The 16,080-nt window shown below is 39.0% G+C and overlaps 1 protein-coding gene across 1 annotated transcript in view; it reads right to left on the minus strand.

Moving 5' to 3' along the window:
• Window positions 1–16,080, minus strand: part of mmp17a (matrix metallopeptidase 17a) — a 99,948-nt gene that overhangs the window by 24,728 nt on the left and 59,140 nt on the right. The window contains exons 2-3 of the mRNA XM_026174043.1: window positions 13,261–13,393; window positions 11,451–11,586 (exon numbers count right to left, since the gene is read on the minus strand). Of these exons, the coding sequence (XP_026029828.1) occupies window positions 11,451–11,586; window positions 13,261–13,393 (269 nt within the window). The remainder of the gene's footprint in view (window positions 1–11,450; window positions 11,587–13,260; window positions 13,394–16,080) is intronic.

Below are 16,080 nucleotides of genomic sequence, written 5' to 3' on the forward strand. Positions count from 1 at the left end.
TTCAATAAAACTATTTTGTAGCTGGCAACTCTACTGTTGAGTTTACACTCTGCTCTGATAGTGTTGTGTTTGGCCAAGGCTGTTTTCAGCAGCTGTTTTCAGCAAAGAAAGCTCTAAAAACCCACTACATAAACAGTAGCACTGAGATATTACAAACAGAGACTTCTTCTCAATAGCTGGTAGAGGACAAAACAGAGCTAAAAGTTGAGTATGTGGCTAGGAAGTGTAATAAACATGCCTCCTAATTAAGCACAATTTCAACCAAAAAATGGTAGCTGTATAAGTAACAAATGATTTCCTCATGAGGTTCTCAATCTTACAGTCATGACAGCTGCAGTATACACAGTACAAATCCACTACAGTCCTCTATAATTAGTTCTTTAACTTCTGGGAGCAGCGTGAAAAATAGCAGTCGTGCTGGTTAAGAGATGCACATGGAGACTAATCTGAAGGGGACAGCTGCCAAATTTAAGTAAAGTAAGGGAAGGGACAGTTAGGCTAAGGTATGGTAAGTTTTTTTGCATTTTAAAGTAAGCTTTCAGTACCCTGAGGTCTAAGTCATCACTGATGATGACCTCACTCCTAGCCCCCAAAACCTAACCCTATGTTTTCGAGACAAGGAAAAACTGACCTTTATGGGAAACAAAATTGATGCCTCTGCAAACCTCAAAACTATGTTTGAACATTTTGATTTCTAAAACAGTTTTAAATGCATAAATTGCAAATAAACAACACACAGTTTTGGCCCTGCGACAGGCTGGTGAATTGTCCAGGGTGTACTAAACCTCTCGCCCTGTGGTGGCTGGGATCAGCTGGCTGGCTGGATGGGAACGACCTGGCCAATCAGATAGCAGAAATTGCTCTTTGGCCTGTTGCCATAACGCTCTGCTAATTGTGACTGATTGACAGTTTCAATAATAAACCCAGTTTAATTGTATTCAAGTTTTTTATTGTACTATTGTGGATTAGTAGCACCATTTCTAACCCACAATACAGTCTAACATCATCAAGTTCAAAACTGATAGAAAATGAACTAAAAGATAAATAAATGAAAGCATTTGTGCTGTTACGCATGTTAATTTAGATGTATTTAAATTTTAGCTTAAACAAATCAAAGGTTTTGACTTTTTCCCCCATGTTGCATCACATGCTGTGATTGGGTCATCAATGACGAAGATTCGTGGTTTAAGCATGCTTTTTTGTTGGTCCCAAGTATGCATAGCGTAACACGCTGGTTTACGAACCTTCGTCTACCTTGTTGTAGCGATTCACAGCGACCAGCCGCGGAGAAGAAAGAAGTTATAAAATAGCTGAAATGAATACGAGTGATAAAAAACAATGAAAAGTGCCCAATGCCGGCAAGTCTGCGCTTCTCAAGCTGTTTAAAAAAAAATCTCAGTGAACCTTTCAACATCAGTATTTGACCTTGGTCTGCACACAGGCACGTTTGCGTAGGCTGCATACAGTACCCATCCGCACAGCATCTGCGTAGGCAAATACCTACGCAAATGGACACAACTGCAGTACTATAAAATAGGCTTTAAGTCTCAGAGGGTTAATAGCACTGAATCTCTTTAATGATTTTTCTTTATACCCTTGTATAAACTAGACGGGCGCTCTGAAAGTGCATCCTCAGTCAACACCAATGTCTTGTCATTTAAAAAAAAAGTGATCCTGATTCATTTTCTCCCTGTTTCACATTCCCACCACGTTTCACGATATCCGGTTTTGTAGTGTTTTTGTGTGATCCTGATACTACACGCACAAAACATATGAAAACCTATATTCACCTTGGTTTGTAACTTGGCAGGGGAAAAAATATCCAGTGGAGTAATAATGAATATGGAGCATGTTTATCCCTTAAGTCTAAAACAGAAACTATCACCTATAACATCACACCTCTCTGATGAAATCCCTTCGAGGACTTGACAGCTAACATTAATAGTTTCAGCCCATATCAAGAGATATTTACTCCTGATCCTCACTGCAGCGAACACTTGAGCTGCCTGTTCTGCTGTTATCACAATGCCTTTAACACATCCAGTGATGCGAATGGGTTCATTAATTAGCAAATATGTCTATATCAACATGTTGTCGCAAAACACATGGTCGGCATTAACAATGTTTAAAGCAATAAGGAAATAGCAGCTTGAAAATGGGATTTTCCTTATTAATATGCAAATGTATGCAGCAAAGTCACCTCAAAATCTAATCGGATCATCTATTCTGTGGGGAAACTTGCAGTGTACAGTAGTGCAGAATTTTTCTTGCCTTGATTTATTTGGGAAAATGTGGCTGTGCAGTCCATTTGTTCATGCTGCCTGAGCATCTGAGCCTCACTGCTAACCACAGTTAGCCAAGGTCACTGCAAATGGCTCAGCCTCCACAGACAATTCACCTGCTTATTAGACCTAATTCAAACAGACGAGGGTGGGTGATTGTGTATGTCTGCGCGTTTGGGTGGATGTTTGTGAGAATGAAAGATGGGGAAGCGCGACGGTGTGTAAGTGTCCAAATATCCAAATGTGTGCGTAGCATCGAGCTGTAAGTGAGTGAGTGTGTATGGGTCTGTGTATATGTGCTAATTGCAGGTAAGTCCACCAAGGTCAGAGCATTCCTGCCCAGCATCTCAGATGAACTGAGGAGTCTCTGGGTGATGCTTGTGTTTACATACAGTATGGTGCAAAGGGGCATAAAAATGAGGCGGTTGTCATTTCTCTGTAGTCCATCTTGTCTGAGTAAACACCTTCATGATGTTTATTAAACACCTTGGCCTCAATAAATCCATGTCAGTGTAGGGGCTTTATGATACAGTTACAACACACCCAAGCTTAACTTTACTTTTTGGAAAATTTACCTCAAAGAGATTCACAGATTTTCCACCCAGGTAAAGTCATATCGGGTTAATGTATCACTCACTTCATTTAAATCAGAAGTGATTGGGTAGTTTGCTCAGTAGCTGTGTAAACTGACTGAGTATGTTTAGATTAACATTTGAGGGTAACTATTTTCCTTTCACAGTAGTATGCAAAATTCTTGAGCCACCCCTCATTTCTTTATATTTTGCCATGGAAATGGGAAATATATGCAATGGTTTATTGACACATTTGCAGTATAGGTCTTGTAATTTTTTTTAAAGTAGTCTTCAAGAATACTTCTCCAGGCCTTCTTTGTTCTCTGCCAGGATGATCCTACACTGCTTCAGTTGTTCTGTTGTGGGGAGCTGGGGAGGCCAGTCTTTGACTGATAGAGCTCCATGATGTGTTTTTCTATCCAGGTATGCTTTTCCTGCAATGACAGTGTGTTTGGGATCAATACCAATCAGATGCTTTCCAAATGGTACTGGATGGTGAATCAAAATCAGATGATACTTTTCTGTGTTCATAATTCCATCAATTTTGACAAAATCCCCAACACCACAGGTTGAAATACAACCCTAAACACTGACAGCGCATCAGTCTTTTTATTTTATTTATTTATTCTTTTTACAAATATCTGCAGACCTTGCTCCTGACCTCCTCTGTACATGCTGACAATGATGAAAAAAAAAATCAAACTGGGATTTCTCTGTTGCCACTGATTTTCAGTCCAAGTCCTCTGTAATTTAGCATACCCAAGTGTTTTCTCCATGTTTCCCTTTCTTAAGAATGGCTTCTTGAGAGACACCAATCTGCTGTAGATGGATGAAATGTTACACCAGATGCATCTCTCAGGTCCTGTGTCAAGTCTTTGCTGGATTTTGTCCCGTTTCTTAAGGATATGACTTTCAGCTACTGTTCATCTGCTACGAATTCTTTTGTCCTCCAGTTGTCTCAATATTTTTTACAGACACACTGCACACCGTGCTGAAATATGCAGACTAACATATCTTTGGGAATCACCTTGCTGGTGAAAAAATACTATTTTATGCCTGTTAAACCATCTTTGACACTTTTCATAGATTCAACTAAAAAACAAAAGGATCAACTCGTGTGTTTTTGAAACTGATAGTGACAGTACCGTAGACAAAGAGCCTGGGCATTATAGGGACCTTAGAAATGTGTAATGTATACACTTTTTAAAAGTATTTAATATATCTTCATACAAATTAAACACACATGCATGTCTCCAACACCAGATAAGCTGGGATAAAAACTCTTCATTCGCCCTCCTTTTTCCCCTTTTTTTAATTGCAGGGAGGATATTAAATTATAGAATCACACTTTGAGTCTGGCTGTTATTTGTAGCTGTGCGGTCTACAGACTTTTTTTGGCATCATATCTGCTGCCACATGGCCCCAAACACCACCTGAAAGCTATGCCAACACTCATTACTAATTCTGCCGCAGCTGCTCATTAAACCACACTTCAATTCTCACATCCACCTGTAAAGAGATCAGTCTCCCTTAGGGAGGACTTATTATCATCACTTTCCAATCCCTGCAGTGCTAAGATTAATGGCACCATCTGAGAAAAGAAAAGGTCGTAGCCTGGGTGCAATATATAGTGTTATCTATATTCACATATAACCACGATCCATTCCGCCCGAGTTGTTCAATGTGTAATGTGTTCAAAGCATCAGGTTGGGATTTTAAGGGCAGTAATGGAATCACACGTATCACTGAAGGATTTTTCAGGTCAGCATTGAAAAAATAAGCTTGTGGATGATCAAGATAACGGCCGTGTGATCGTGCCGTAAATGTCTGTTTTCTTGAAATCGTCAGACCGTGACTCACGAGCAGTTACAGAGTGATAAGCGCATGAGCCAGCAGTTTGTAAAAACAAAACAACAACAAAAAGTGCAGATGTAAGAGTTTTTGGCAGCAGCGTATAACAGTAGTCATCAGAGGCTTAGCGGCTGAAGGGCTGTTTAGCAGCAACAGAGCTCCTGAGTGTGCATCATCGACTCACAAATAAATACCTGAGAACGGAGTGTACTGTCAGACGTTTACACATCAATCAAACAGAACAGGTTTAGAAAGAACTGCTAACATCAAAGTGCACACTGAGCAGGCAGTGCTGGACAGGCTGTGGATCTTTTGCTGCGGAGCTTAAGTGGCGGGCAGAGGATAGTTGAAGGGAAAACAAAGAGAGGGGAGCGAATGATGGAGAAACGAGTGTAAGCAAGCGAAGAAATCATATATGCAAGTAGCCGAGCTTATCTTCAGGCATTCAGTCATTAGATTTATAGATGTGATCATGTTTAAATCATAAAAGCACACAGAATATTACTGCTTAAAAAACAGCTTTTCAAACACCAATCCGGCACTCAAGTATTCTCACTCGAGATTTATTTCCCCATCTATATATATATATATATATATATATATATATATATATATATATATATATATACATATATATATATATATATATAAAGCTCAGTTTGTAACACTTTATAGTATGGCCCGCACAAAGGGTGTAATTTCCCTGTAATTAAAAGTAATTTCAATGGATTAGATATAAAATTATAATAATAATTATTTTCATCTACAAATATGTAAATTTGGTAGCTATAATAATAGGAAACAAATAAAAAAGACACACTTTAAGTACTTTTAAGTAGCACATAACTTCATGTATTTTACAGGCAATAAAAAATAATTAAATTGTAAGTAAATTTAAGTAGTTTTTTAAGTACTGTGCAGTTTCTTGGTAATATTGGGGAAAAACAAACAATATTTCCGCATCTTAAGTACACTGCATTTTTCTGGGTCTGGGTTGTATTATGGATTGGATTAATCAGACGTTTTTATAGCTATTATCCTATAACTATTATCATCCATATCTATACCTAGCCCAAAAGTATAGCATATTTACCATGTGATTTATGAAAACACTGACTGATTTTCTGCAAAATCATTATGAAATTGTACAAATTGTTTCCTGTGAAATAAACTTAGTTGTTAGCCCCTTACTCTAGCTTACCTACCTGTAAGTATTTGTAAGTAAATTTAATTTCATTGTAATTTCAAAGACAATTTAATTACACCCTGAGTGTAATTCCCCTGTAGTGTTACACTTTTCCCCTGTAAATCAGTAACAAGACTGTTAAGTTCTGCATTAGTGGTAAACGCATTTAGTTGGGCTAATTTAAACCTGCCTAGTAAGACACAAGCAGCTCAAAAGTAGTTTAAGGAGGAAAAACAGCAAATAACTGACAGGTCTTTGCTTGGAGTCAAGCTTGGAGTTTAATATTTTATTTTTGTGCGTTATTATATTCCTTGTATGCTCTGTTCTATATATTGTTCTTCATATTCTAAGCTTATTTTCTATTTTCTTTGGTTGAGTTTCCTTATTGTTTTTTCCCCGAGGTTTTTTTCCCGCCCTTCCTTGTCAAGTTTGCGTTCCTGTGTCCCCTGTTTAGTTACTTCCTGCTTCAGTCTTTTACCAGATAATCTTCTGTGCATTGTGTTTGGATTTTCTTCTCCTTGTCTCATTCATTGACTCTCTTCACCTGTGTCTTCTTTTCGTAATTGCCTCATGCTAATTAACTAATTAACTAACTAATTACCTAATTATCCCTGCTATTAGTATTTGATTTGGGTTACTGCTGCTTGTTGGATCGTCCCAATTTCACTTAAATAAAGGGTTAATTTGGCTTCAGGTCTGCACCCTGGGTCCAAAGCATTCACCAACCATGACAGATATATTATACATACATTAACATCTTTAATTGGCTCCATGTGTATTGCAGTGAGATGAACTTCTCATAATTTAAGATAATGGACATAATGACAAGAAAATGGAAAAGTTACTCATTGCAGAGTAATGTGATCACCCTCCTGGATGCCATGTAAATAAAATGGTTGAGGGGATTTAAGATGTTTTCCCATTTTCAAGCTTTACATCTCATCTAGCAAACGGAAAACTTCATTCTTTGAAAAATGGCTGTGAAATAGCATTTCTTCAAAGTCTTTAGCGAATCTAAGTCATAAATATGTAATGAGGAAGGAAATTAGTTTTGCCATTACAAACTCCATTATGCAATATTGTCCCAGAGTAATACTGGACTGAGAAAAAAGGAAGTTCAATTACAATATATTGCCTTTTTCTATTGAGATTCTGCTTTAACAGTGTTTTAGAGTTTTTAATTGTCTAAGATCCCATCGAGGAACAAGTGACTGGGACAGTGACTCTTTGCTTCATTTATTGGCGATGAACCTAAATGTTCTCGAGTCAACAAAACGGTGACCTTGGTGCTAAACAGAGATGGCAAAAAATACCAGACTGTTTGAATTTGTGATTTTCCAAGTCGGATAATTATACGAAGCATAATATCACGGCAAAAAAGAAAAAGTTGGCACACAAATCAATACAGAAGCAAGCAGTGATCCGTGCATTTTTTACATTAAGCTAAATACCTGGATGAAAAATGTCAGTGGTAACTCCAATGCCTGAGGCAGTTGTTCTATATAGAATATTATATCAATTTACTGTGTAGCTTTATTGATAAACCATGCAATATGGAAGCCTCTTTAGATGTGAATGAATCTGAAATCAACAAATAATCCACAGGCATTTATAATAAAACCTGAATAATTGCCCCATCTGTTTCTCGGCAGAAGCCAGAGGCTGTTTCTTTTCTTTTTTCTTTTCCTCTTCTTTTTAAAAGACACCAAGTCTGTACATCTCAATTTTCAGTACATCTTGGCTGCGTTATGGTGCTACACAAATGTGAGAGCTGCGAGTAGAAAGGTGGCTTCACTGGACTGAAAAAGAAGCTGCCTTATTTCACAGAGCCAACTAGGGCCAGGCTGGAGGCAGCATAAAGCAGGTGATTGACAGCAGAAGGTTTGCAGCAGCAGGATGGAGAGAAGCAGAGTAAAAAGAGAGACTGAGTGATATGAAAAAAAGCAAAAATGTTCCAGTCATAAAACAGCAGGACCTCACAGCTATGTGCATGCCGGTCCCCAGAAGCAGATGTTGACTCCATGGTTTCAATGCGGTGTGCTGCTGGATTGCGGCCAACTGCTTTTTCCAGGTCATCTGAGACCTTATGCGGACCACCCCCACCCCACTTGTCCCCCTAAACCACCCACCCATGTGCAGTTACATCCTCACCCACCCCACCCCTGAAAAAAAGGCTGTATCTCTGACCGAAAGCCCCAAGTGAACTGAGGATTATTTCAACAAGGAGATGCCACAGGGACAAAGTCACCAGGTAATTTGTTATCAAAAAGCTGTAACCTTTCTGCCTCCGGTGACAAGTGATTCATCCACCTGAACTCATCCGTCTTGCAGTCTGAGCAGCTGCTTTTGCTGCCACAAACCTGCTGAAGAAGCTTACTTTCCTCAGCTGATTCTGGCTGGATAAACCTGACCTGTAATCCCTGGGAATAAAGTCTGGATGATTTTCCAACATCAACTTGAGTTAGTAATCTGTTATTAATGTAGCAAAGTGGAAAGCTCCTGGCACAATTTTCTTCCACGGAAATTACACTTTTCACTTTTTGGAAATGTAACACTACGTCACATTTGGCTCTCACACCTTTTAAAATGTGGGCTGGCTACGCAGTACTACTTCACTGGTGGAATCGAAATTAATGACTCACTAAATTTATCATAGTTCGTGTTCTAATCAAACAAACAAACAAAAAATTCCTTCCTAAACACAAATATCAGCCTTGCTGTGGGCGTAGTCGAAAGGCCGATGGATCGACTGGTCTACATCTAGGGCCACACTACCACACGGTGAAAATAAAGCTTTCTTCATAAAGTTTAGATAAAAGCTAATCTTTGAAAAAAAAAATATTATATTGACGAGCTATCCACCCACCCATGACCCTGAACTGGATACACAGCTAAGAAAAAGGCTGGATGACATTGGTTATAATCAAATACTTCACTGTGCAGCTCACAATTACCCAGACATCTTCATCTTGCTAACTCCGTTTTACACACTGCTTTACTTTCTGTTCTGCTATTAAGTATCACGGCTCACCCACAGTCCCTTTTGCGCGCTCAGCCCTCCCACCAGTGGAAAATTCCTGCTTATCGACCTGTTTCTTCAATCCTCAAGTGCCCTGATGTCCTGCTTTCCAACCACCTCTTGCTTCATTTTGCTTTCCTTCTGTCCTACCTTAGATCTATTACCCTGCCTGTTTCATCATCCTTCTGCAGGATGCTGTGGTCCATCTGTCCTGCATGCCACACTCTCCCTAAAGCAAAACTTATAACTACTGTATGCTAAGTGACATAAAAACACTTGGCCAACCAATAGTTGTTTACCCAACAGATCATACACAAAGAAACCTTTGTGTAAACCCTTGATTAACATTCACATATATTTTGCTACTTTATTCATATGCACATACTGATATTTATGTTGTATTTATCTAATTATTACAAATAATTAGAAATCAGCTGTCAAAAAACAGTTTGTACCTGCAAAATCCTATGAAAGTAGCACAAAGCAGTACCAGCCTCAACTGTTTTTGAGCCTGTTCTCAAGCTCTATAACGCAAACGTAAAATCATGTCTAAAATCAAGTGTAAAATCTGTACTTGTACTACATGCATAGACTGTATTTTAAGTTCACGCAGACACCTTGCTGCTGCTCATTGGTGTGTGAATCTTTTGAAAAGCCTTGATTTGAGCAGTTAGGCCATCAAGGGAAGGAAAAGCATGCTTAGTCACAAAGCATACCCTGCTTTCTCATCTGTTTTTACCTAAACCGGGCCACAATTTACAAACTGAATCTCATTCTGTGTCAATTAAGCTTTGTAACTCAGAGGACACGAATGCATTAATAATAGATTAAGAGAGCAGCGGAGTCATTTTCCCTCAGACCTTTATACAAACTGACTTCTTTTTGCAGGCAGAAGAGTCTCCCCCTGCAGGCTATTAGACAGAATGCAGTTTTAAGACATTTCTACTGATAAACTGTGACAAATTTTTATTTGTTATTCTCTTCCATTTTAAAATATTAATACTTAGACTAGCAACTCCACAACCTCCATTCCAACCCTATATAATAAAGTATAGCGTTGCCAATATGTCATATATAAAATAATAATTTGGCTGACTCCTTCCATCAGCAGCTTCACTGCAGGCCAATATCACAGCAATATCAGTGGGTGAGAATAAGCAGAGGGTGATTCGGGGATATTTATCAAAAGACCTCCCATCTCTAAAGGGAAAAAAATCCAGCCACACATGGGAGTGAAGAGCGTGGGTGTTACTCTTTGTTTATGTGTGCATATGTAGTACCAAAATGTTTATTTATTCGTTTTCCCTTCCCCTGCACTGCTCTTTAGGTTGATGTCTATTGCTGCACAGCACACACAGATTAAAACAAACCGGCTGACACACCACCTACCTTAGATCATCTCCCGATGGCGTGTGCGAACCAGCTCAGGCCAACCATATGTTTCACCGCCTCCTCCTCTGCTGTTTAACACTAAGCTGGATCCCTGACAGATGGCCCAGCTGCTTTTAACATGCCCATATTATCTTATCATGTACTGTATAAACAGCAGACTGTGACCCTTCTCTTTAGGAATTATAAAAAAGGCATCGGTATTAAATCTGAAGACTTAAAAAAAATAAAAGCCCTGTCTCATTTATGAAAACTTTATGAATAATTTACACAAAGGTTTGTGTATGATCTAATAAGAAAGACACGTTTACTGATTATATTAAGTTCGATGTATTCTTTTTATTTATTTATTTTTACAAAATACTCTCAGTCAATTAAAAACACCAAAGTTTTCCACTTTAATAAGGGACATCTAATCTGTTCTAATAAAGCATGCACAGATGGGAAATCATTTTAAATAGACTGAGAGAGGATTTTTACTATATTATAGTTAAAACAGTCAAATATAAGTAGCAAATGTTTCCAGTGGCATGTTCCTTCCAGCCTCACGAGCTGGGTGCACTTCTAAGCTTTCAGTGGTTTGTAACCGTTTACAGCAGGGTTCCCCAATCCCAGTCCACGAGGGCCTGCAGGTTTTAGATGTGTCCTTGATCCATCACAGATGATTTAAATGGATAAATTACCTTCTCAACATGTCTTGAAGTTCTCCAGAGGCCTGGTAATGAACTAATCATGTGATTCCGGCGTGTTGACCCAGAGTGAGATCTAAAACCTGCAGGGACACCGGCCCTCGTGGACTGGGATTGGGGACCCCTGGTTTACAGAATAAGGTCTAGGTCCTAAAAAAAAGGATCATGCATCATTTGCAGGACTTGAAATTCATACAAACCTCTAAAAATCCCTTAAAGCTAATATTTATCTATATGGTTACAGACAGATAAAAGCATCACATCTGAAGAAAGAGGGAATTTATTTTGATCATTAGGATGATTCCTATTTAGGTTTCATATTTGTATTATACATTACTGCCTTAACATAGCTACTCTCACTGGGAATGAAAATAAGGATTCACCGTCTGTGGACTCGCTGGTTTTATTGTATCTGGGCGACGCTTGCGTGTGACCTTAAAGCGTCCTGTTAATTTTCCCTACCTCCAGGATAGATGTCTCTTGTTCCATTTGTTCTGAGGGTTCAAGCTTCGCTTCCTGCGTCCCACTGTCCCCTCTGTCTCGGACACGTCAGGCAGAGAACATCTGGGTGTTTTCATCAGCCCTAGTGTTTCTTGGTCTGCAGGACAGAAGAGATACATGCACATATATAAACTAATTCAAATACATGGCACAGTTACCATGTTATTTTTAGAGAAAACTAATTAGCTAGTGTATGAATGCATTTTATGCTTGCGCATGAATAAGGACATGTGATCCATCACTGTTCAACATCTGTTTGAAAATGAATGCTTCAGTAGTTGAGAGTCATGTTACACTGTATGAGCACATATACGTACACAGCTGACTGAACAAAAGGCTGCAAGAAGCCATTTGGGCCAAAACATATACATGCTCCCCAACTTCCCCTTCAGGCATTTACTGAGTAAAAGTCGTGATAGCAAACCTATTACGTCAGAACTAGTGATATTTATGGATACGCATGTAGCGCAGTCATGATCTGCATTTCAGAAGTCAGCAGGCCTCCAAGAACTTGTACGGCCTTTTGGCCACTTTAAGAAAGAGAGGCTGCCCGGACTCAGAGCCAAGACGCTGGAGCGGCCCGTGGAGATTACTCGGATGGACATCCAGGAGAAGGCACCTGTCACAGACGTTTTGAACCCCATTTCTCTTTTTATTCCACCACAACCACAGCAGCATTTCTGCACAGTGACGAGACACTAAAATGGATTGTGCTGATACCTGAACCATCTGTTCAATCTTGCGAGTATAGGAAATGCTGTGCCTGCGCTGGAGCTATCTCTGATAAAGTAGAGGGTATGTCTGAATGAAACTGTGATGCTTTGTCTGAACAACAGATCACCACAAAGTTACCGAACAATATTATGTAACTTTATGTATTTTTCTAGGACACTGATTCTTTTCTTTATACATTTTTTTGGATCTTGAGTTTCTAATAAAGATTGATTGACTGTATCTCATCCCAGGAAGAAGTTTAACATCCTCCAAATCCACAGTTATTTCTGGCATTCCCCACTACAGAAGCACAAAAAAGGGTCATTTTACTGATAATTACCCCAAATAATTGAGTCTTACTTAAATAAATATTCATTAAATATGTTCAGCTTCACCCTAGCATCACATCATGTTCCTCAGATGGCTGTCCACGCCCCACAGTTTGAGAAGCAGCGCTTTAGGCTAGCAAATTATTCACATACAGTATCCTGTTCTCTACCTTCTATATTTGTGTATGTGCGAGGGAGTAGCCTGTAAAGAGTTTTGTTTGTAGAGGAGAATTGCTGTCTGTGTGAGTGAGTGAGACTGCCAATATGCACCGCGGGAAACTATGAGGGCCTCACATGAGAGCGAACAGTAAAACCCACACTAATCAATATACTGCTCCGCTTCAGACATACCAGTGTTATCAATCACATACAGTACAGTAGGTACATAGCAGTACTGTAATTCTGCTTTCTGTGGTGCGGCAGCAAGAATGATTTATGCTTACAAGGTGTCTCATGACATGGAGACAGCTGTGCAATATAATGCTTTTCAGTACATAAGAACTGAAATAAAAGCTACCTTTTTATTGTTCGGTGGTTATTGTGTCAAAGCGTTATTGATTCGCCTCTGTTGCTTTTCTGTTGGTAGGAATGCGTTCTATTGTAAGGCATACCTTATATTTTCCTCCGCAGGCGTTTACTCTTACATACGCTGGTATCAGTGAACATATAAAACCAGCCATAGTGCTCCTTCCGTAGAGCAGAGCTTCGCAATCAACCTAGCCACATACCCAAGACTCCAGTCTCCTTAAGCCCTCCAAACTTCTGCATGGCTTTGATGGCCTTGGTCAGGGCCTCCTTGGTCTGAAGCTGGCCAGACACAGGATCAGGCGGTGGGAGGTACCCAAACTTACTCAGCCAGTCCTGAAAGGGAAACAGAAGACACAGAGTTTAGTCGTCACTCCAGGCACCTGAAAATATTCAAGTGCCCTAAAGATGTTGAGACCGTCTTCAGTTTGATCTCTACTGAATCATATTTGTATATTTAGGATCAAAAAGAGCTTTGTGCTTCTGTGCAACTGTTTGTGCGTCCAACAAATGAAAAACCGTTTTCCTTCTCTTAACAGAAATTTAGACACTATTTGTCAGCATTTTTTTAATTGCAAGATGTTTGAATGGCAGAGAGAAAACTTTAATTCTTTTGCTAACATCTGACTAAACCAAGTCAGGTGTGAAATAATTAATTTAAATGTTATGTAATATATATAAATTAACCCCTTAAAGCCTGAAATATTAAATATTTGCAGGAAAATTTTTTTTTGGGGGGGCAGATTTTTGCAATTTCACTTTAATTTCCCTGTATTTGGTGGAAACAACAGTAGACGACAATGTGGGGAATCCCCGCCCCGCCTCATTGTTTTGTAATAAAACAAATATCATTAACAGCTGTTCGCTGACAATGAGCCAGTATGCACAATATTAGGATCTTGGATGTTTCTTATTTATATGCAATCATTTTTAAAAATATAAATGCTTTTATGACAGGTCGAAACATGCACTGCAAGAGTCCTGTACCACGATTAATTCAGATATGCTCTGTCAATTTTATTATGAAAACTTTCCGAAGGTTATTTTTTGATCTTGTGTATCATGAGTTTAAATTGCAGCTAAATCCATCCTCTTCCTTTTTCTCTCAGTGCGTCACACTCAGGTATCCATTTCAGCTCAAACCCACAATTTCCGTGAACTGATGGCTGGTCTGACAAATCTGTTTTTTAACGGTTTTAATGGTTAGATCACTACTCATCAGAAAGGAGCAACAAGGAGCTATAGCAAGACAAGGTAAAACATAAAAACAGGATTTTTAAGACCCATTTGACTGATATTTGGTGATGTAAAAATCTGATATTCAGATGTATATTTTTAGACATGTAATATATAAAATGGTTTGCCTGACTCTGCTCGGATCAGCTGGCTGTCATATTTGTGCCATTCCAAAAACTTGTCCCTGTGATGGACAAACCATGCAACATTAATACTCATAATAATGTTGAAGGGTGTTTCCGCTGATTCTACAATCTCTTATTTCCACCAGTATTTCCACTCGGAAAGGAAGGTTTTGACTTGACTTGGTTTTTAGAGTTTTCTATAGTTATATATGGGAAATTGGCTGAAATTGTCCCCTCATTAGACTGCAATTCACTGATTGGTCAGGGAATGACGTTAGCCAATAGGTCTTGAGAGCAACTCCTTCACAGGAATCAAACCTGCCATTTTTGAAACCTGGCATTGAGGCAACGCTGTGGTCCAATGATGAGATGTAGACGTTTACCATTGGTTTAGCAGCAGGTATACCATCGCCATTATTGTGTTGTGTTTCTGTCAATGTTATATGACGACCCCACCCACATTGAGGCGGGGTCGTCAAGGGCTTGGGTTTCATAAAAGCCTTTTTTTCTATATTAGAGGAAACAAGCTGTTCATGTGTTTGCTTACAATATCTGAATGCTTCCCATATTTAGACCCTACCCTTATGTGGACATTATAATTTAAGGTTACGTATAAATGCTACCTTATATTTTTATGTCCTGGCAAATGTCGGGCAGACAGCCCTCTTTTCATTACCAATAAAACTGAAGCAACTGTGTTCGATTTTGTTGCTTTTAATACCCGTGTTCACGGCAGGTGGCTGCAACTGGATATAAAAGGATATTGGAGGGCAGATCTGCTATTGAGACATAATGTTCACTTTTGCTGTGGTACAAAGGTTAGAAAGATGAGAGGCAAAAATAAACATAAAAAAAGAGCTGATTCAGAATACTGAATGGCATATGAGCTTTGGCTTGATACAGTTGACACATAATATGTGTGTCACCTGGGTGAAAGGAATTGAGATTCTGGGGCAGGTATTGCTGAGCAGGAGGTTCTAGATAAGCACTTTAAAGTTCAAAAGCAACCTGGCCCACCTTTCAGTGACTGAAGAAAATGTCAGCGTACTCAATGTTCTGGCAGGAAAATAATGATATAAGACTGTATTGTTGTTACGTTTCAGTCAGTGTGAGTCTCGCCAGCTAGAGCACAAGGTCAGGTATATAATAACACCTCTGCAGCTACTATAGATTCAGGAACTTGCTCGAGGTCCACCTTACTAATACTTAATCCTAGTAAATCTAGTAAAAGAATGACTTCACTGCATCACCCTACAGCTGCTACGTAGAGGCACTCACTGTAAATGTTTTGTGTGAGAAAAAAAACATGGCGGCAGAAGTACTTGGCCTTGTATGCATTAGTGGACCTTTTGGCTATACTTTCGCTGAAAGAGCATCAATCAAAAGTGTTAACTTTGCAGTTAAAGGCCAAGGCAATATGTGCCGCACATTTCACACTTAAGCAGTTCAGTGTGCATTAAGTAATCACAGAAATGCATTAGAGCGTTTATGGACCCACTGAAGAGGAAAATGAGCAGAAATCAAATCAAATAAAACAACACCAGGAAAAAAAAATGACAATTTGGGTGAGCATAATTAGATTTTTTATAATGTTTACAAAAGACTCCTGAAATGCAGTTTCTGCCTTTCAGTTCATATATGGAATGTATTTGGAAGTATTAC

Source organism: Astatotilapia calliptera, chromosome 7 (genome assembly GCF_900246225.1).
Source record: "Astatotilapia calliptera chromosome 7, fAstCal1.2, whole genome shotgun sequence".
Taxonomy (NCBI): domain Eukaryota; kingdom Metazoa; phylum Chordata; class Actinopteri; order Cichliformes; family Cichlidae; genus Astatotilapia; species Astatotilapia calliptera.